Source organism: Panicum virgatum, chromosome 1K, assembly GCF_016808335.1.
Source record: "Panicum virgatum strain AP13 chromosome 1K, P.virgatum_v5, whole genome shotgun sequence".
Lineage (NCBI taxonomy): Eukaryota > Viridiplantae > Streptophyta > Magnoliopsida > Poales > Poaceae > Panicum > Panicum virgatum.
Genome location: NC_053136.1, coordinates 8,226,870 through 8,246,366, shown reverse-complemented (window position 1 = coordinate 8,246,366; position 19,497 = coordinate 8,226,870). Strand labels below are relative to the sequence as shown.

The window sequence follows — 19,497 nt, the reverse complement described above, 5'->3', positions numbered from 1 at the left end:
TTGCACCACCGCTGCCGTTGCGCCCTCGCGGCCGCCCGCCGGCCGCCTCTCCGCCGCGCCTGGCTGCCACGGGGAGCGCTACCGCCGGCGTCGGAGTCCGGAGAGAAGCCCCCGCCCCCTTCAAAAAAAATATTGACGTAGGTTTAATAAATGTTGAATCTATTATATCCAAATGTTGAAATAGTTTATAAGAAATGTTGAATCCATTACGTCAAAATGTTGAAATATTTTTAGATAATATTGAATCTAATTGGGACTTCATGGACTTTAAAGATAAATGACTCATCTATCTTTCAGAAGATAAAATAAATATAAATAGGCACCCCGGCGGCCCCGCCGCACAAATACGCTGGGCGGCGGTTGCCTCCCATTAAACCCTAGCAAGCTCGCCCTCGCCTCCCTCGTTTCGCCTCGCGCGATGCCGCCGCCGCCCTCTCTCCAACCCTAGCATCCGCATCCGCCTCCCCCTCCCCGTCGCGAGCGCCTCCGCCGCCGCTTCCCCCGTCCCCATCCCCATCCTCCGTCGCTGTCCCCGTACCCGTCCCCGAGCGCCGCCGCTCCGTCCTTCCCATCCTGGTCGCGCCACCACCTCCGCCGGCGCGTCGTACGCCTCCCACACCCGTCCCCGAGCGCCGCCGCTCCGTCCTTCCCATCCGGGTCGCGCCACCACCTCCGCCGGCGCGTCGTACGCCTCCCACAGCTGCCGGACCTTCGCCGGGAGGTCAAGATCCGCACCGAGCCGCCATTCCCCGTCGCCTCCGCCACCCGTCCCACGTCGGTTTCTGCGCTGCCGCCAAGAAGGTCTTCCTCCTCTCTCCCTCTTTGTCCCTCTTTGTGCTGAATATAATGGCTTAATAATGGCTACAAAATTTTAAAATTTGCTTAGGAGCAGTTTTGCTTCCATGTTCCATGATTTGTTCCTGGATCCTGCTTTATACGTCGCCCTGTAGATTGCTTTAATATTTATTATCTATTAATGTTGCATGTTGGCTGTTTAGTTTTTTGGTACATGTTTCTGTCCATTAGGTCTGTTTGTTTGATGTGATTCTACCTTGCACGCATAGGCATACCTTGCTGTTTTACATCACTGTGGTAAACTGGTAACGACTATTATTGATCTGTGTTACAGGGTCTGGTGGAGAAAGCATATATAGTGGGAAATTTGCAGGTATTAATTATTTAACTTGGTGTGATATACTGATGTACATAATATGATGGATGTTTTGAATACAAATAACCTTGCAACCTTTTCTGCAAGGATTTGCTGTGTTGGCTATGAGTTACAGGTCAAATTTTGTTATTATATGTGTATAGTTAATGCATCTAAATTCTAAAAATTAACACTACCTCTGCTTCACTATGTTTGTCTATGACCTTGGGAGAATACCTCTCTTGTCCAATGAGGATATCAATTATCATAAGTGTAGTTGTTGCATTATTTCCATTCCATACCCCTGTTAAGTGTAGTGGAACTGTTTTATCAGTTCTATTAGGTGCATGGATGGTCATTTTGTATTGATTGTTCTTTGATTGTGCCCACGATATGCTATGGACAAACATAGTAAATAGAGGGAATACAATTTACTGCTGTGATATTTTTGTTTACTTTGCTCTGGAAATACTGTAGATCTTATCCACATGTTCTGGTAAGGTCTAAGCAAACAGTTTGTATTATTTGCATTTCAGATGAAGCTTGTGCCCTACGCCATGATGATCGTGGTCTCTTGACAACTGCAGATACTGGCTCCCAATTCTGTATTACTTTCAAGCCTAATTCTCATCTTGACAGGTTTGTTCCAGATCAATTCCATTTGAACGACAGTGTGATTCAGTATACAATATAAATCTTTAGACACATGAATTGAGCCTCTAATCGTACATTCACTTACCCATCCATATTGCCTCTTTGGAGAATACTTGTCTGTAATCTAAACAACTGAACATTCATCTGTTGGACTGCTGTTGGTTTCAGTAGGATTGTTCAAAAACCTAAACCGGCCACTAGCCAAACCGGATGAGGGAAAACTACACACTCCTATATGTTGCTTCTTCTCTAGTTGGTGTTCATAATTAGTGTATTTCCTCACCTCTGGTTTGGGTTGTTTTGACTGGTTTAGGGTTTTGGGCACCTTTAGTTTTTAGTACTAAACTGTATTTATTCGTTGTTTCCCATTCTAACTAAAGTTCTAAGCTGTAATAGTAGGCGATACATCATTTGCTTTTTTTTTTCAAGCATTGGAACTACAGAAGAATAGTTCTTTGTTACTTCTTTTACTTGTTGACTTGTAGGGTCTTTTACTTCTTTTACTGGTTACTTCTTTTACTTGTTGACTTGTAGGGTCTTTTAAATCTCCACTGTTGCCTAATTCAAATTGAACAACCCTGCTTGTAGAAATGTAAGAATTTGGTAGTTTTGTATTGTATGCATCATCCATTCAGTTTTACTTTCTGGAGTACCATTTGTACCTTTATTATTATTATTATTATTATTATTATTATTATTATTATTATATTAGATTTGGGGTGGCGAATGGAATTATGCACTATGCCTGTGTGGAATTTTGTATCCGTTTTTTTTTTCATGCCACTTAGGTAGTGGTGCATTGTGTTTTGATTTGTGTTTTTTCGTGTGGATGTATCACCTGTGAAATTCTTGATTAGAAATCTGTACTTTTTTCTAATTAACATTTCAGTTATCTGATTGTACCAGCTTACCAATTTTTTCTTTATTAAATTAAACATTGCAGACAGTTGGCATTTGGCAAGTGAGCGAGGGTGGAAACTATAATTGTATCCACACATTGAAAGATCATACTACTGAGGTTAGTATTTAAATGATCTCACTTCTATACTGATCTTTATTTCATTTCTTTACTGGTGAACATCTCCAACAACTGAAAAGCAAATTGCATTGATTGATGTTCATCTGTCTGCACTAAGTTTTGAAATAAATTTGCTATCTATTTTTTCTTGAAAACTAGTATAGAAGTTTATAGCTGTGCACAAGGACATTGCATTGTGATGAACTAACTACGGCAGACTGCAGATACTTGATCAGAAGTAGGTAGAAGAATGTACCTTTATATCCTCAGGCTCCCATTTTGTTGCATGCATGATTCCTGGCAGTCACCACTATCTCATAGTGCATGCATGATTCCTGGCAGTCACCACTATTTCAGTGTTCTAGCAAGTAGCATGACAGGGATAGGATAGGCACTTCACATATTCTAGAATGTATACACAATATATTATCATGACAACATGTGTTACTGTGCTGTGCTATACAAATTCTTTCAAGTTATGCACTTATTTTCTATGTCCTGGCTGTGCAGTTGTTTTTCTATGTGTTGCTGTTCTATATTCTAGAATGTATACACAATATATTTCAGTTATCTGATTGTATCAGCTGTTACAGGATATCCTGACATCCACCATGGCTAACAACACTAGAACTGTCTCTAGCCTCGATGAGGTCAATGTTGTCTTGCAAGAGATGGGCATCAATGCGATTGCCAAAGCCAATCAAGTTGAATTTCGTTTGCATGAGCAAACATCTCTTCAAAATGCAATGAACTTGAAGGCAAAGGTCCGACCTGGAAGGTGTGGCTTCAAATTGCTTAATCCTGAACTGTTGGAATGCAAATATAAAGCCATGCTCAAGGTTCAGGAGACTTTTAATACAATGTTGCAGACATGCATGGCTGAGTGTGACCTTCAGATGCATCCACTTGAAGTCCAGATTGTGAATCTGAATCAACTCTTGCTCTCCACTGATGCGCAAATCCCACATGTTGGACCTCCACGTGAGGAAAGGAATCGTGGGGTACAACAAAATATCTATCCAAACCCACCGGTATATCCTATTCATTTAGAAATCTTGTTCTTCTCTTTTATTCTGGTTTTCTCAATTTTCTGACTATATATTGTTTTTAGTTTCCTGAGGATCCAAGTTTTGAGTTTGCTCCTGGAAATCAAAGAGTACCTTATCAGACAGCTTTTGCTACAAATGAAGAGCTGGATGCAGCTATTTATCGTGATAAGCGTGCTCAGAGGGCCTTCTGGAGGACCAATCTGCGCCTTTTGGAGAGAAAAAAATCCGTTCTGGAGAAGAAGATCGACCTGGAAAAAAGTTTGAGAGCGGAGTTTTGTCAAGTGATCGAAGAGCAATCAGATCTTGGGGTTGGCTACGCGAATTTCACCATATAGGTAAGCTGTGTTAACCATACCCTCGACCTTGTCTCTTTGTAATTTTGATATGGTTGTTATGTAATTCAAACCTGAAAATGGACTAGGCAGTTATGTTCTCGTGAATACATGCAGTCCATTATTAGGTTTTTGTATCCTCCTTGCATGAACAAATTAGAGTTGCTTCCTAAGCTTTCGAGCTCCATTCTTACAACTAGTTCTTTGCTTTTTTTTTAAGTATCAGGGATCACATTCTTAGTAGTGCAAAACAAAACAACACTCCATGTTAGTACATGTCATCAGTCATCTCTGATATTTTTACATCAAATTATTTGTGAGTATTGCATAAAGATCGATTGGATTTTTATCTGTGCTCAAATTAGCATTTATGGAGTTTAACTAAGCACCCAAATAATTTTGCCTATTTGCATTCCATAGAAATTATTTGGTTGGATTCAGTGTATATTGTCGTCTCCAATTTGTCTTTCTGCATTTTCATTGTCACATGTTGCTTACAAATTTTGCCTTTTCATATGAACTAAATCTTACTTTTTAGATGCCTGACCAACGCGTCCTTAGGGTGGACATGCTTCGGTGAAGGGCAGCCATGACGAAGGCATTGGTGAACAGAGCAACAGTGCTGAAGTGGAGCCATGCAGTTGTCTATTTCTGATTGGAATGTAATGAGCAGTTTGTAAGATTAAGTGGTATATGGAGCCAAAGTTCAGCTAGGCGCTAGGCGGAATCAGGGCGCTGACCCACTGCCTAGCGCCTAGTTGGTAGTACTTGGCTCTAGGCGGCGCTAGGCGTTTTTCTAGGCGTTTTGGCAATATAGCCATAAATTATATATATATTATGTATATAACTATATATATATATATGTATATAACTACTATATATGAGTCACAGTAAGTATAAAAAGAGGGGTAGTAGACATATCTGATTCCTAGTTGCCTTACTCTTGCATGTTCCTAGCTCCTGCAACACATTTTGACAGCTAGTAGTTAGTAAATTAGTCAATAGACAGCTAGTTGTTCATAAAAAAATAGAAAACACTAAATTGTGACTTATCTGGATGATTTCAGCAGCCTCCCATCCATGAGCAGTTGAGCACACCATATAAATACAAGTGGATAAGACAGTAATACAAGTGTACAACACAATTTATAAATAAAGGACAGCACATAGTTCTTAGTTCAGGTCTCACAAATCACAAAATAAGACAGACACAGTGACACAGCTGCAGTTCATAAGACTAGGGCATCACAAAAGGCTTCACTACTAGATGGAGATGGTCCAGATCATATTTCATCTTCACTGTAGCACAGATCTTCATCTTCATACTCTTCTTCTTCAGAGTCGAATTCTTCTTCTGCATAGAGCTTCCTCACTCTTGCACTTCTACGCAGCTCAAGCTGTTCATCTGCTCCCACTGCCTTTCCAATGACAGACCAAGGTATCCTTGTGCCTTCCATCTCATCTTCCTCCCCATCTCTAAAGTCAACTAATGCACAATTATCCCCACCCTCTTGGAGAAAACCTTGAGCTTCAGTTGTATCACTAGACAAGAGAACATCAGTGATTTTGTTTGACTTGATCTTTTCTCTCTTACTAAGCAGCTTGGAGTTGAATTGGATATACACCAGCTTGTTGAGGCGGGTTGTAGTAAGCTTATTTCTCTTCTTAGTGTGTATCTATAATTTAAAAAGACAATTCTCAGTTCTACAATTTAATTGTAATGCTGTTGAAACTGAAATGTTCATAATAGGTACTAACCCTTTCAAATCCACTCCAATTTCTTTCACAACCAGAAAAGCTTGATGTCAAAGATAGGATCCTTGTAGCCATCTTCTGTAAAGCTGGTGTTTCATATCCATACAGTCTCCACCATGATGCTGAAATAAAAAAACACCTCTATTAGTTTAGAAAACAGCAAACAACAAACAACCACGAGCCATGCAAGCTTATAGGAAGTAGCTCTACCTGGGTTGTAATCAAAGTTTTCAAAAGTCCTAGCAAGTTTCTTGCTAAAGGGTTCTTCTCTATTCTGAAACTTCTTTAGTTCAATGTTGGCAACCTGATGTTGCATGTCCTCATCATGATAATAAAATTTCTCAACACAAGCTATAAACCCTTCTGATATTTTGGGCTGATCAAAGATTGATGGGCCCCTATAGCTATAGTGAGGATTCAGCAAATAGGCTGTCAAATACAATGAAGAATCAAGTCTTCCATTCATCTTCTTGTCAATAATAGCTATTACATCCTTGAACCGAGCCTCAACATTTCCAAAGGCCTCTTTGATCTGTCTCTTTGCCTTTAATAATTCTCCATAAAAGAAACCCATGGATGGCCTCACATCCCCATCAACCAAACGCATGACTTTGACCAATGGCTCAAAAACAGTCAATGTTAGCTTCACATCCTTCCAAAAGCTTGGACTCAATATAGTTGTTATTGCCTCTTTTCCTTTCTTTTATTTCACATCCTTTAATGAGTCCCACCTACTATGAACCACCATCTTCCTTAACTGGTCCTTCTTCTCTTGGATGCTACTCAAAGTGAGAAAGTTTGAAGCAAATCTAGTCACTCCTGGCCTCACTATCTCTTTCCCCTCTGTGAAGTATCTCAAGCACTCCAATGTCCTTGTGTGGCCATAGACAAATATGGTAAATGTCTTTGCTTGGTCAACCACTTTCTTGAACCGAGTCATGTTGCCAATTCCTTGGAGCATAAGGTTGATTGTGTGAGATGCACAAGAGGTCCAAAATATGTGTGGTCTCTTCTCTTCCAATAACCTCTTTGCTCCCATGTTGTTAGAGGCATTGTCAGTCACTACTTGCACCACATTGTCTACACCAAGTTTTTTTTCCGACCGATTCCATCGAACCGCCGGCCACCGGTTCCGGTTAACCGGACCGGTTGGACTGGTTACCGGTTCCTACCGGCCAAATTCAAAATTAAATTCAAACGTTCCCGTTGTAACGGCCAGTACCGGTTAGCCGGCCGGTTTGTTGGTAAAACCGGACCGGTTTCACCGGTTACCGGCCTTTGAACAAAATAAACCGACAGTTTTAAATTGGTTTCGTGGTGTGAAATAAAAGGAAATTTTGGTATGAACTATGCACATATTAATGTAAAATACCACACCAAAGTAACAATTTATAATTATGCAGAGATATACAATATTAATGCGCGTGCATACAAATACCATAGTCATAATCGTGCCTACAAATACAGTAGTCACTGATACACATTAATAATAGTTCAACGTAAGAATGGGAAGACCCCCATTCTGGACGCCATTTGGTATTCAGCGATGGACATCACATTCAAACCTCGCACTCTAAGCAGTTCAGCCTTGTAGTCTTGCCAAGATTGCCCTGTCCACGCCGATGTTGTCTCCCATTCCTGAACTAACATAGTGTAAAAATGAGGGTCTTCCCATTCGTACACCCATCTCGTCTGTGGCTGCATGCTGATGTCAGGTATGGGATAGTGAAAAGAGTGCCTGGAATCGGTATAGGAGGAAGAAGAGTACTGTGGAGTATCGTTGTCCGTCGGTCCAACCGTTCTCCTCGGCGATTCCGGTGCTCCATGATCGGGGTCCTGAGTAGCATGTGTGAACTGAGTCTCCCCTGCAATTAACCATATATAATAATTAGTACTCATAATCAGAAACAAGTGTGCATATATAGGTGCAATGTATACCTGTGAAACGAATGGGAATACCACCACCACTACCACCACCACCACCACCACCAGCATCAGCACCGTCACTACCGTCACCATCACCAGCGGAGCTGCTATCCCCAGTCTCTTGATACGGTGGACTACGCTCACCATCGCCATCATCAGTGGACGTGTCGTTGTTCACTGATTTTGCTGTTGCTTTTCCTTTTTGTTTTTGACGCTTCGAGTCACCCTTCGTATGCCCCCTCTGGAATTTCCTCTTCCCTAGGTGAGTGTCACCCACATGTCTACGTGCCCAATCGCTGATGCAAGCATCCCCCTTAGTGTCACGTAGATCTGAGAGATTTATTTGATCCCTGACAATATGAGACGGGAGAGGGACGTCTCCGTCATCATCATCCTCGTCCAGAACTGGAGCGCGGTTAGATCGACCATATTCCATCTATTCCCGCACTGGATTATTCTCATCATAAAATGAAAAATGGGCCAACTGGTCGATAAAATCACCTTCTTCATGTATCGGTGGGCCGGAGACCTCCTCTAGTCGCAGACGAAGGTTGTAGTTGACATAGACCAGCTTGTTAAGTTTCTTGTGCGACAATCGATTGCGAACTTTTGTATGCAGCAAGGCAAAAGTACTCCAGTTGCGCTCGCATCCACTGGACGAACAACATTGTGAAACAAGCCAAGCCGCATGGCAAGGTACTGCAGCTTTAGAGTGCTTGATCCGAACATCATCCACCAGGACGCTGTATGTGCAAGAAATGTAAGCTCATAGGTGTCATACGAATGAAAGAAAACATACCCCACTTCTGTGTCTCCCTGACCGCGCTGACAAAGTAAGGATTGTCAGCCTGTCTTCCAGGTACTCCCGCAAAATGGAAAAACTTTGACCAAGCTTTACCAATAGCTTCCTTTGCATTCCTACCCTTCTGCGTCCAGGAGCCTGTATCAATTCTTTGTTGGGTCATTCCTCTTCTCCCACCGGATGCCACGTTATAGTCCTCCACCGCAGGACTCTCCCTCTGCGAAGTTGCCCTACGCAACATCCTCTGCAAAGGATTCCCCCTCGTCGAACCACTATCCCCTCCATGCTCGTATACACCTCCTCTCTGTTCCACCCCCCGTTGGTACACTGCTTCCGCTCTCGATTGGTCCAAGGCACGCTGCAGTTGAGTCTCCTCATCTTCTTCTTCACCGGGATAGTTTCCCTCCGCTGCAGCCTTCTCCCGTCTCAACCTCTCTCGAGCTCATTCAGCAGTTGCCTTTCTAGCCTTCTCAATGTCACGCTGAAAATACTCCCGCACATCTGGTGGCACATTCCTGCAATGGACCGCCGCCCCGCGGTGAGCCAAATGTTGTTTCAATCTAGTCGCACCACCTCCTGCTTTCTGCGTATTACAATACTTGCACCGCCATCCGAGATAAAAAATTTCACCATGTTCCCATACAACATCTTTATCTCTACCTGACATTGTCTATCTGCATAAATGGACAACAAAGACATATCAATCACATAAATCCTAAATCAACCTAAATCCTAAAAACATATATGCACCTTAATATTCAATTCTACTTAAATCCTAAATAAACCTAAATCAAATCAACCTAAATCCTTACATCATACACTTAAATCTTACCTAAATCCTAACTACACCTAGATCATACATCTAAATCCTAAAACAAATCATCTAATACTTGTAAATCAACTCAAAGGAAAAAAATCAAACGGCTTACCGACCTCCTAGGCCGGCATACCGCCGATCTCGGCCGGCTTACCGCTGCGCCCGGCCGGTTAACCGGTGCGGCCGGTTAGATCCGGGCCGGGGCCGGCTAAACGGTTCTACCGGCCGGCTAGCCACGCTACCCGAGCGGTTGGCCTGGAGGGAGAGGGAGGCGGAAATGGGGTGGGGGGCGCCGGTCTGAAGCTTCGGGGGGGTGTGGCGCCTTATGTGTCGGTTATGGGCCGTCCGTTTTTTTATTTAAATTCAAATGCCCCCAAAATATATCAAATGAATGAATATTTCAAAAAATTTGACACCATTACATTCCTCGCAACTTGAAGTATTTTTATGAATTTTTTGGGATTTTTTCATTTCCTGGAATTCAAATTTAAAATTTGAATTTGCCCCGGTTTAAAACCGCCCGGATCCGGAACCGGGCCGGACCGGTTAGACCGGTAACCGCGGTAACCGGTCCGGTTCCGAGCGGTTTTTTTAACCCTGGTCTACACCAATCTCTTCAATTGCTTTGTCCACAAGATCAAAGATGACCTCACTGGTATGTGAGACATGACATCTCCTTAGAGCTGATGAAGGAGGTTCCATCAGCACAATTGGTGCACAGATTCATTATGCTTCTCCTCTTCCTATCTGACCAAGCATCAGTCATAATAGAACACCCATTTTTCATCTTCTCGGCTTCACGCTCCTGCAGCAAACTCTTGGTTCTTTCATATTCTTCTTCCAGCAACTTCCCTCGCAGTGCATCTTGAGTTGGAGGTACAAGTCCTGGACCAAATTGTCCAATTGCTTCACACATTTGTTTGAACTCATCATTATCACATGCATTGAAAGCAATTCCTGCCAACACAACATTGAAAGAAGCATAATTAGTGTTTAGTACAGGAAAACAACATCAAATGAACTTTGAAATGTAAAAACAACATAGTATACTAGCAATTTACCATGTGTATAGGCCCATCTTGTAATGTACTTATGCACCTCATTGGTTCTTTCTTTCCAAAGTTCCTTGTTCAGCTGTTGTTGCTTCAAAGAATCAGACTTGGTAGCTTTAGGATCAATAGCACGTGTCCATTTGTCAATGGGTCCTAATTTATGGGGCTGTGAACTTTCAACACAGGTGACTTCATCTGAATCTGTTCCAACCCTAGATACATGAACTTCCTCTCTAATTTCTAGCTCACGAACAGTCTTCTCCTCTCTCTTCCTTTTTGCATCAGCTAGTGCCTTCTTGCACTTCTCTTTAGCCTCCATAGCCAGTGGTGTTCTTGCTATGCATTTCTTCACATTCTTTCCTTCATGAGCCAAATGCTCCTTCAACCTATGAATCCCTCCACTCATCTCCTTGTCACAGAGCTTGCACTTCACCTTGTCCTTGTTGCTAGCATCAACAAGAACACCATATTCCCATCCAACATCATCTGAGTTCCTTTTCAGGAATTAGTTGCCTCAGTTCCTGCATCTAGTGCAGAATCACCTTGTTCTGTCGACATCCTACATTCAAATTCAAGAGTTCGCCAATGAACCGCAGTACAGAGAACAGGGAACAGAGCATGCACATTAGACATTAAGTAAACTGTAAGTCTGCAACTGCAATCATTCAGTAGAAAATCTGATCTGTTAACTAATGATGACAACAGCAGTAGTCTCATATTCAGTAGACTCATTAAGTAAACAAAAGACTTCACTGAAGTACTGAACTTCAGATTCAGACATGCATACAGCACAAATGTGCAATTTGAATATCACTAACTGCACATGAATACATGATATAAACAGCACAAACAGCAGCACTAGCTGATCCTATTCTATCACAGAAACCCTCTCCTCTCCTACCTTCTGGCCAGCCCCAAACAACAGCACAAGAAACAGGAGATGGGAACATGGGAGGATTCACATTCAGAGTAGCAGAAGTGCAGAACAGAGGATTCACATTCAGGGGATGTATATACTAGCAGAACAGAACAACTGAACAAGCATATATAAGAGAGCAGTGGAGGGGAGCAGGGGACTCACCTTGGAGTTGCAGAGCAGCCGAGCAGTGGAGAGGGAAGCAGCGAGCAGTCGAGCAGAGCAGCCGGCGGTGAAGAGCTTCCAGGCGGGGAGGACTTGCTTCCAGGGTCCGGCGGGGAGGGGTGGCCGGCGGGGAGGAGGGGTGTGCCGTCAGGGTCCGGCGGGGAGGGGTGACCCGCGGGGAGGAGGCCGTCCGGCGGGAGGAGGCCGTCCGGCGGGGAGGAGCACCACCGGCGGGAGGCGGACGTCCGGCGGGGAGGAGCTCGACCGGTGGGAGTGACCAATGGCAGGCAGGAATCGCGCGCGCGCCTCTGATCCTTCCCGCCGAATCGCACGCGCGCCTCTTATCCTTCCCGCCGAATCGCGCGCGCGCCATCCGCCTCCGCGCGGGAATCAGCCCGCGCTCGGCCCGCGGGGCCAAAATTTCGTGGGCGACTCGGCCGTCCGCGCTCGCGCGGCGCCTTGCGCGCCGCCTAAGCGCCACCTCCGCGCCGCCTAACACTGACTACTCGCCGCCTAACTCCGCCTAACGCCGCCTAGCGCCTCGAACGCCGCCTACCCCTTTAGTCGCGGCGGCAGGCTTCGCCTAGCGCCTAGTCGCCGACTAATCGGCGCCTAGCCGAACTTTGTATGGAGCTGAGATCTCATGAATTATGCATTTTATAGAATGCTCACTTTGCAACATATGATGGTTGCACCTTAGCATTTTTTATGTCAAATATTTCTGAGTACTTCCATTAAGTAACTTAGTTGCTTGTGTCGTTCTTCCTGTTAAATGAACATATTTTGTTTATTCTTTTTTACTTCCTTGGTTCCATGCATTAGTTTGCTTAATTCTTTTTTAAACTTGCATTCAGATTTACATTAGTTTCAAAGGTTACAGTGTGACAGTTAGATTGTATAGGTTTGTCAAATTTGAATAGCTCGTATCTTTTTATTTTATTTTTTATGGCAGAATAGCTCGGATCAGATCGTCTTGTATCGTCATATTTGAAATAGATGGTGTTCAGATGTCTACAAACACGAACTTTCCTGTTCATGTTTTCAGGTGTATGTTCAGCTGCTGGCACTCGGGTGTCAGCAGGGAAACACTACCATATAGCCTTGACCCCTTGAGCTCGTCGTCGCCCCATCCAAATTCCACCGCTGGTGGAATGAGCTGACTTCCATCCTTGTCCTTTCCGCTGGACGGCTGAAGAAGTCGGAAACAAAAATTAAATTGGCTCACAAAGACAGATCGAGCCGCCCCTATCGTCGAACAATGGCGAGTGGTTCCTCCACGGAGTAACTCGGACTCCAAAACTTTATCCTAGATCAAATCCTTTATTTTTTTGGTTCACCTCGACGCCAGTGGATTTTGGAGTTTGGATGGAGTTTATCTGAGGCTAATTCCAACCCAAACCGCTACGCCTCGCCCAGTGATCCAACCAGCCCGTGTATTTATACGGCCGGCCACGGTCTCAACTCCCAACGAGAGCGAGGTGTCAGCTCCACGAGCGCACACCAGCGGCAGCAGCCAGACGCGAGCGGAGCGGAGCAATGGCGGGGGCGGAGCAGCTGCGGTCGTTCGTGGAGGTGCCGACGGGCTCGCACTTCCCCATCCAGAACCTGCCCTTCGGGGTCTTCCACCGGCGGGGGTCGCACTCGCAGGCGCCGCCGCGCCCCGCTGTGGCAATCGGGGACTCGGCGCTCGACCTCGCCGCCGTCGCCGACGCCGGGCTCTTCGACGGGCCCGCGCTCGCCGGCTCTCCGTGCTTCCAAGCCCTCGATTCGGTTGCTCCAGTGGTGGATTGGGCTGATCAGCTTGGTTTAGCTCCGCGAAAAGCGGGGTTGGTGAGATGAACTGGGGATCGAGAGGATTTAGGCGATTGAGACGGCCGCGGTGACTGGCTCTGGTGGTGCGTAGAGTAGAAAATAATTGGTGGTGCCCTTGATGCTTTGCGCAGGAGACGCTCAACATGTTCTTGGGGATGGGCCGGCCGGCGTGGAAGGAGGCGCGCGCCACGAGCCAGAAAATCCTATCAGGTTTCTTTTCTTATTCTTGCTTCTTTCCGCCACAATAGATCTGCAATTTTTTATAAAATTAACAGTTTTGTGATAATACGTAGGATCTTGTCAAGATTTTTTTTATTAACAAGTGTTTTTCTGTTCCCTGGAAAATACCAATTCAGCATCAAACTTGTTCTCACTTTTCTTCTGTTGTTGCTTTGCAGCTGACGAGCCAGTGTTGCGTGACAATGAGGCCCTCAGGAGCAAGTGTCTTGTTCCAATGGTGAGCTTCATGAGCCTGCCTTGTTGTTTCTTTCTGCAGGTAGCAACAGGATCATTGATCAGATCGCTAATGCTCTGTTTTGATATTGCAGAGTGATATAGAGATGGTCCTGCCAATCACTGTTGGAGGCTACACAGACTTCTTTTGTTCCGTGCACCATGACAGGAATTGCGGGTTTATCTTCCGTGGGCCGTAGACTCCAGTCAATCCAAATTGGTAATGCATTTTCTTAGACAATGGGCTTCATTGAGATTTGAAAAAAGTATTAATCAGATGAGCTTGGGTATTCTTTTATGTTGTATAATGGAAGCAATTAACTTATCTGTAATGTGGGAGACATCTTGTCATGGATGTTCTTGCCAAGATCATATTAATCTAATTGATAAGACTAAATTCTGAACATGCACAGCACTATTTGTTAGTTATTACTGTGCTCAATCTTCATGGATACCAAATAATTAGAATTCTTGATGTTTTGATGCATGTTGTTGGTTGCTCACTTCTGCTTTCAGTACTACACAGATGATGACCTCATGTAACTAACTTTCAATGTACATTCGGTTTTCTCAGGTTTCATCTTCCCATAGGTTACAACGGAAGGGCATCATCTGTAGTTGTGTCTGGAAGACTGGAACAGATGTCATTCAACCCAGGTGTGCATCACAAAATACTTGCTGAAAGAGTTTTATCTGCTGTTTCCAGTTTGAAATCTCTATTTTGTGTGCCATCTTTTGCTCTTTTGATTGATTATTTCTCTCTGTTTTTAGAGGACAAGGACATCCAACAGGAAACTTCGGTCCTTATTTCGGTCCATCTCAGAAGCTTGATTTTGAACTTGAGATGGTTAGCTTCTTATGAATCTTATATTTACTTGGTATTGTGGCTGTAATCAATGTATCTTTCTAAGCTGTCAAGTCACTTTCAGAGTTTTAGTTATTTTTGGAATAGAATTATCAGAGAACACTGTGTGTAGATAAACTGTGCTTTAATCAGTGATAATTTTCCTTGATTCACTATATTATATCACAATACTTGTTGCTTTCAGGCTGCCATTGTTGGCCCAGGGAATGAATTGGGAAAACCTATCGATATTAATAATGCTGAAGACCATATTTTTGGCCTAGCTTTGATGAATGATTGGAGTGGTATTTCATTCTTCTTTGTTTTCATTTGTTATAGCTATTGTTGCATGATGTGATTATACTAAATTGCATGTAATATACCAGCCAGAGATATCCAAGCTTGGGAGACTATACCTCTTGGACCTTTCCTTGGAAAAAGCTTCAGTAAGGCATCTGAAACCCTTGAAATTTAGGAATTTTTTGGGGAAAAAATTAAGCCATGCCTTGCCCAAAAAAAAAAACTGGGAGTCCTGCACATATCTCGCTTAAGATATGTGCTTCCACCTTTTTACTTTTGGGTCCGGTCTGAAACTTCGATGTGCTCTTACGTTTACAATTTCTCTAGGTACCTTAATATCGCCATGGATTGTCACTCTGGATGCTTTAAAGCCTTTCACTGTGAGGCGCCTAAGCAGGTGAGGAAATAGTGCTTTTAAGATTAACCCTAAGAATAAGGCTAAGCTAGCACCAATCAAATCAGTTATATTTCTTATCAGCATTCTGTAGTACTTCAATCAGGGGAGAACTAATTTTCTTTGAATTGCAGTACTTCAATCAGGGGAGAACTAATTTTCTTTGAATTGCAGGAACCTGAGCCTTTGTCTTACTTGGCTGAAAAGAATCACGTGAACTACGATATTCCTCTTGAAGTATGGAGTTGCTGCATTGAAGCTTCATTTTTTGCTATTATTAATTTTATTGAAATCAAACTAATTGGGGTACTTTTTTTCTCTGAAAGGTTTGGATTAAGCCCAAAGATCAAAGCGATGCCTCAATTGTCGCAAAGACTAATTTCAAACATTTGTAAGTACCCTGGTTCTTCTTTGTCACCAGAAATGCCCGTGTAAGAGTTGGATGTGACATTTCCCCCCATGTTTTGCATCTATTTCTCTTAGTGTATGACCTTGTTGGCACATTCTTGTGATTTCCCATAGGTATTGGATGGTGACGCAGCAGCTAGCACACCACACTATCAATGGATGCAACATGAGACCAGGGGATATATTTGCAACTGGCACACTCAGTGGACCTGTATGGAAGAAACATTCCTACTATTATCATATACATGCCAATTAGGAGATACCTATCTGTATGAATCCTCATCTTTTAATATGTCTCATTTCAGGAACCTGAATCTCTGGGGTGTCTTCTGGAGCTAACATGGAACGGGCAGAAGGAGATACCAGTTGGATTTTTTTTTTGACAGTTCAACGGAGGGGAAAAACTCTTCCCCACCTGATTCATTGCATTGGAGAACAATTACAGAATTGTATCTCGGCGATTACATTGTTGAGTGGTGGGAGTTAAGGAAGAGGATAAACAGAGAACTTTAGGGGCTACATATTGGAAAACAACGTGGAACACCAAATCTCTGTCACCGCAGCATCGTCGCGCGGTAGACGGTACTGCCAGAGCCTTGCCATTTCTTTTGCCATAGTCAGAAGGCGTCTCTCACTTGGCCTGTGATCACTGAAAGTCACCCCATTCCTGTGCTTCCAAATAGACCAGCTAACAAGCAGAAGAAGGACGCTGAAATGAGCCGCAGGCACCTGCACCGGTTTTGGTATTTCCCACAGTCGAGCTACTCCCACACCAGCAATGTCAAAGCCCATGCATTCCCACACCGTCTTGGCAAACGGGCACTCAAGGATTAGGTGCTGCGTGGTTTCGGGGGCAGACTGGCATATTGGGCATGTGTCGTCCTCAACTATATGTTTGATCTTGAGGTTGTACCGACACTTGATGCGTTCTTGCACCATGAGCCAACCGAAGAACTGGACTTTAGGGGATGAAGTCCCGCAAGTTTCTAGAAGATGGGGATGAAGTCATCTTGACCGGCTGTTGCAAGGTACTGCGAACTCATCTTCCCTGATCAATTTAATTCAGTATTTAGATCTGTATGAAGATGCCACAGTATTTTGATTCCATCTACTGGTTTTGCAGGGTGAAGGCTACAACATTGGATTTGGAACCTGCACAGGGAAGGTTCTGCCGGCGCTTCCTTGAGCCAACATATCTTCACTTCAGTTCATGGAGTCTCGATGATCCCAAAGGAGTTCATGCGCTGAATCTACCAAGCTCCGATCCTTAGTCTGTTTAAAGCCTAGTTATGGTAACTGGATATTAGGTGTTGTTTTTCTTGAATGCAGAAAAGGAAACTGGTCCCTCTCTCTAGTGCAATAAAACTGATGCTAAGTCATCTTTTTATACATCTTTTTCCCTCTGGGAGTTGTTTTAAACTTGTAATGCCCTGCGCGACGAGGATTGTGTTAAGATAATTACGAAACCGGAAGCAAATCATTGTGCGCGATCTGTCTGACAGTCCAAGCGTATATGTGCTAAATTTGTTCTAGGACTGTTAGATTCCCTAACCGTGGTGCCTGATCGTGGAGCTCAGTGATCTGGTTTTGTCAGCTAAGAGCATCACGCCGTCCAGATTGCACAAGGATTCTGGCAAGTGGTAGCTAGCTATCAGGTAGCACAGCAACAGCAGTGCTGGCAAACAGGTACTACATGGGAGTCACAGATTTAACATGATTTTATCAGGATGTGCCATAAATTTGTGGAAATACATATATACATTACAATCAGCAAAATCATATTGTGTCACGTGCCTATTGATTGTTTCTCTCTCTCTCTCTCTCTCTCTCTCTCTCTCTCTCTCTCTCTCTCTCTCTCTCTCTCTCTCTCTCTCTCTCTCTCTCTCTCTCTGATCGGTTCCTCTCATCGATCTTAGCCTAAAAATTTAAAGAAAAATGGAGGGAGGGAGGGAGGGAAAATGAAGAGAAGATCAATAATTAATCAGACCCCGGACAGATTAGTTTTGTGTACTATAATATATATATGGACGGCGTGCGTGCATGGAGGAACGGACGGACGGAGGGAGGGATTTCAATTCAGAGGCATGCGAGCTCCTTGGCGACGCCGATGGACTTGCCGGCGACGTTCTTGCAGACGGCCATGGTCTTGTTGTTGGACTTGTTGTACTTGATGTCGACGTTGACGAGCTGCACGCCCTGGCAGGGCAGGTTGTTGGCGCAGTTGAGCGTGACGGCCTCCGGCGTGTTGGAGGTGCCGTGGACGTTCCTGAAGATGACGTCGGAGACGGCCACCTTGGAGGCGCCGGACTTGACGCAGATGTTGTTGGGGCAGTACTTCTGGTCGATGATGATGGGGTAGGAGACGTTGTCCATGGTGATGCCCTCGTACAGGAACTTGGTGGCCTTGGGCGACGACTTGGAGTCCTCGTACGACTTGATGCGCAGGCCGTTGCTGGTGCCGGCCAGCGTGCAGTCGGTGACCTTGACGTCCTCCACGTCCTTCTCGTCCTTGTACCGGCCGAGGCTGCCGACGCTGATGCCGTGGCCGGGGCCGCACTTGACGCCCTGGACGCGGATGGCCCGGCTGCCGGGGCCGATGGAGATGCAGTCGTCGCCGGTGCCGATGGTGGCGCCGCTGATGGTCACGTTGGTGGAGTCGCCGACGTGGATGCCGTCCGTGTTGGGGCTGTCGCCGGGCGCCGTGATCGTCACCTTGTCCACCACCACGTTCTCGCACGAGAAGATGTTCATGTGGAAGAACTTGCTGTTGAGCAGCGTGATGCCGCGGATCTGCGCGTTCTTCACGAAGTCCAGCACCAGGGTCTGCACGCCATTGCCATTCATGTAGTTCATCATCCGCCATTGACAGAAGCAGCGACAAGTCAGAGAAAGAAAGAGAGACGCACGTTGGGGAGGATCTTGCAGTTGTAGGATTTCTGGCACTGGTTCTGCTTCCACACGAGCGCGCCCTGCCCGTCCAGGGTGCCGTGGCCGTTGATGGCGAAGTTGTCGACGTTCTGGACCTCGATCCAGTTGGTCTTGTACGCGCTGAGGTCGCCGGTGCCCAGCAGGTTGCCGTCGAGGCGGATGATGATGGAGGACTTGCAGGGGCCCTTGAGCCCGATGGCGCCCGTCAGGAAGTTGCCCGCGGGGATCACGATCTTCTGCGTCCCCGTCGCGTCGCACGCGTTCTTCCACGCCTTGAGGATCGCCTGCGTGCTGTCCGTCTTGCCGTCGCCCTTGGCGCCCAGCTGCACGATGTCCAGCGGGCCCGCCGGCACCGACGGCGCCCCTCCGGCGGGCGCCGCGTACGCCGCCCCGGCGGCGTTCGTCGCCAGCAGCAGCAGCGCCACCGCCGCGGCCACCACCGTCATCGCGACATTATTGTTGATGGGGGCCATTTCGTCGTCGAGGTACGGTGCGCGGTACGGTTGATGGGCGCCATTGCCTGGCCGCGACCTCGGGTATATATGCTCGCGGACGGCGTGCTATGTTCGGCCGTGCGTGCATGTCGCGGCCGGCGAGCCCTTGTGTCCTCTGCTTTTTAGGGGGGGTTCGGCTGGCCAACCGGCTACACCCAGAGATTACCAGTCCTCCAAATTTTGAGCATGCGAATTTTTTCTGGGAAGAAAATATAAAACCGCAATGCT

At 45.3% G+C, this 19,497-nt stretch overlaps 3 protein-coding genes and 1 pseudogene across 10 annotated transcripts; 2 read left to right on the top strand and 2 right to left on the bottom strand.

Moving 5' to 3' along the window:
• Positions 1 to 357: 357 nt before the first annotated feature.
• On the top strand, positions 358 to 5,123 carry LOC120649103. 8 transcript variants are annotated; one of them, XM_039925802.1, is made up of 8 exons: positions 367 to 801; positions 1,130 to 1,168; positions 1,687 to 1,789; positions 2,339 to 2,396; positions 2,748 to 2,822; positions 3,416 to 3,853; positions 3,934 to 4,206; positions 4,742 to 5,119. In XM_039925802.1, exons 6-7 carry the CDS (start codon positions 3,434 to 3,436, stop codon positions 4,204 to 4,206), a joined length of 693 nt encoding a protein of 230 aa, XP_039781736.1. In that variant the 5' UTR covers positions 367 to 801; positions 1,130 to 1,168; positions 1,687 to 1,789; positions 2,339 to 2,396; positions 2,748 to 2,822; positions 3,416 to 3,433; the 3' UTR covers positions 4,742 to 5,119. The 8 variants fall into 8 exon arrangements, 7 of the variants coding, with proteins under 7 accessions (XP_039781745.1, XP_039781736.1, XP_039781752.1 ...); XM_039925818.1 differs by having other exon boundaries at positions 3,407 to 3,853; XR_005665171.1 differs by lacking the exon at positions 2,339 to 2,396 and having other exon boundaries at positions 358 to 801; positions 3,416 to 3,600; positions 3,692 to 4,206; positions 4,742 to 5,123.
• Positions 5,124 to 5,486: 363 nt separating this feature from the next.
• Positions 5,487 to 6,565, bottom strand: LOC120652265. Its single transcript, XM_039930032.1, has 3 exons — positions 6,169 to 6,565; positions 5,962 to 6,080; positions 5,487 to 5,879 (listed from the first exon to the last, which is right to left on the bottom strand). Exons 1-3 carry the CDS (start codon positions 6,563 to 6,565, stop codon positions 5,487 to 5,489), a joined length of 909 nt encoding a protein of 302 aa, XP_039785966.1.
• Positions 6,566 to 12,738: 6,173 nt separating this feature from the next.
• On the top strand, positions 12,739 to 17,348 carry LOC120649094 (annotated as a pseudogene).
• Positions 17,349 to 17,687: 339 nt separating this feature from the next.
• On the bottom strand, positions 17,688 to 19,371 carry LOC120649083 (exopolygalacturonase-like). The gene is made up of 2 exons (XM_039925769.1): positions 18,754 to 19,371; positions 17,688 to 18,670 (listed from the first exon to the last, which is right to left on the bottom strand). The coding sequence occupies exons 1-2, from the start codon at positions 19,246 to 19,248 to the stop codon at positions 17,924 to 17,926; spliced, it is 1,242 nt and encodes a 413-aa protein (XP_039781703.1). The 5' UTR covers positions 19,249 to 19,371; the 3' UTR covers positions 17,688 to 17,923.
• Between the last annotated feature and the right edge of the window lie 126 nt (positions 19,372 to 19,497).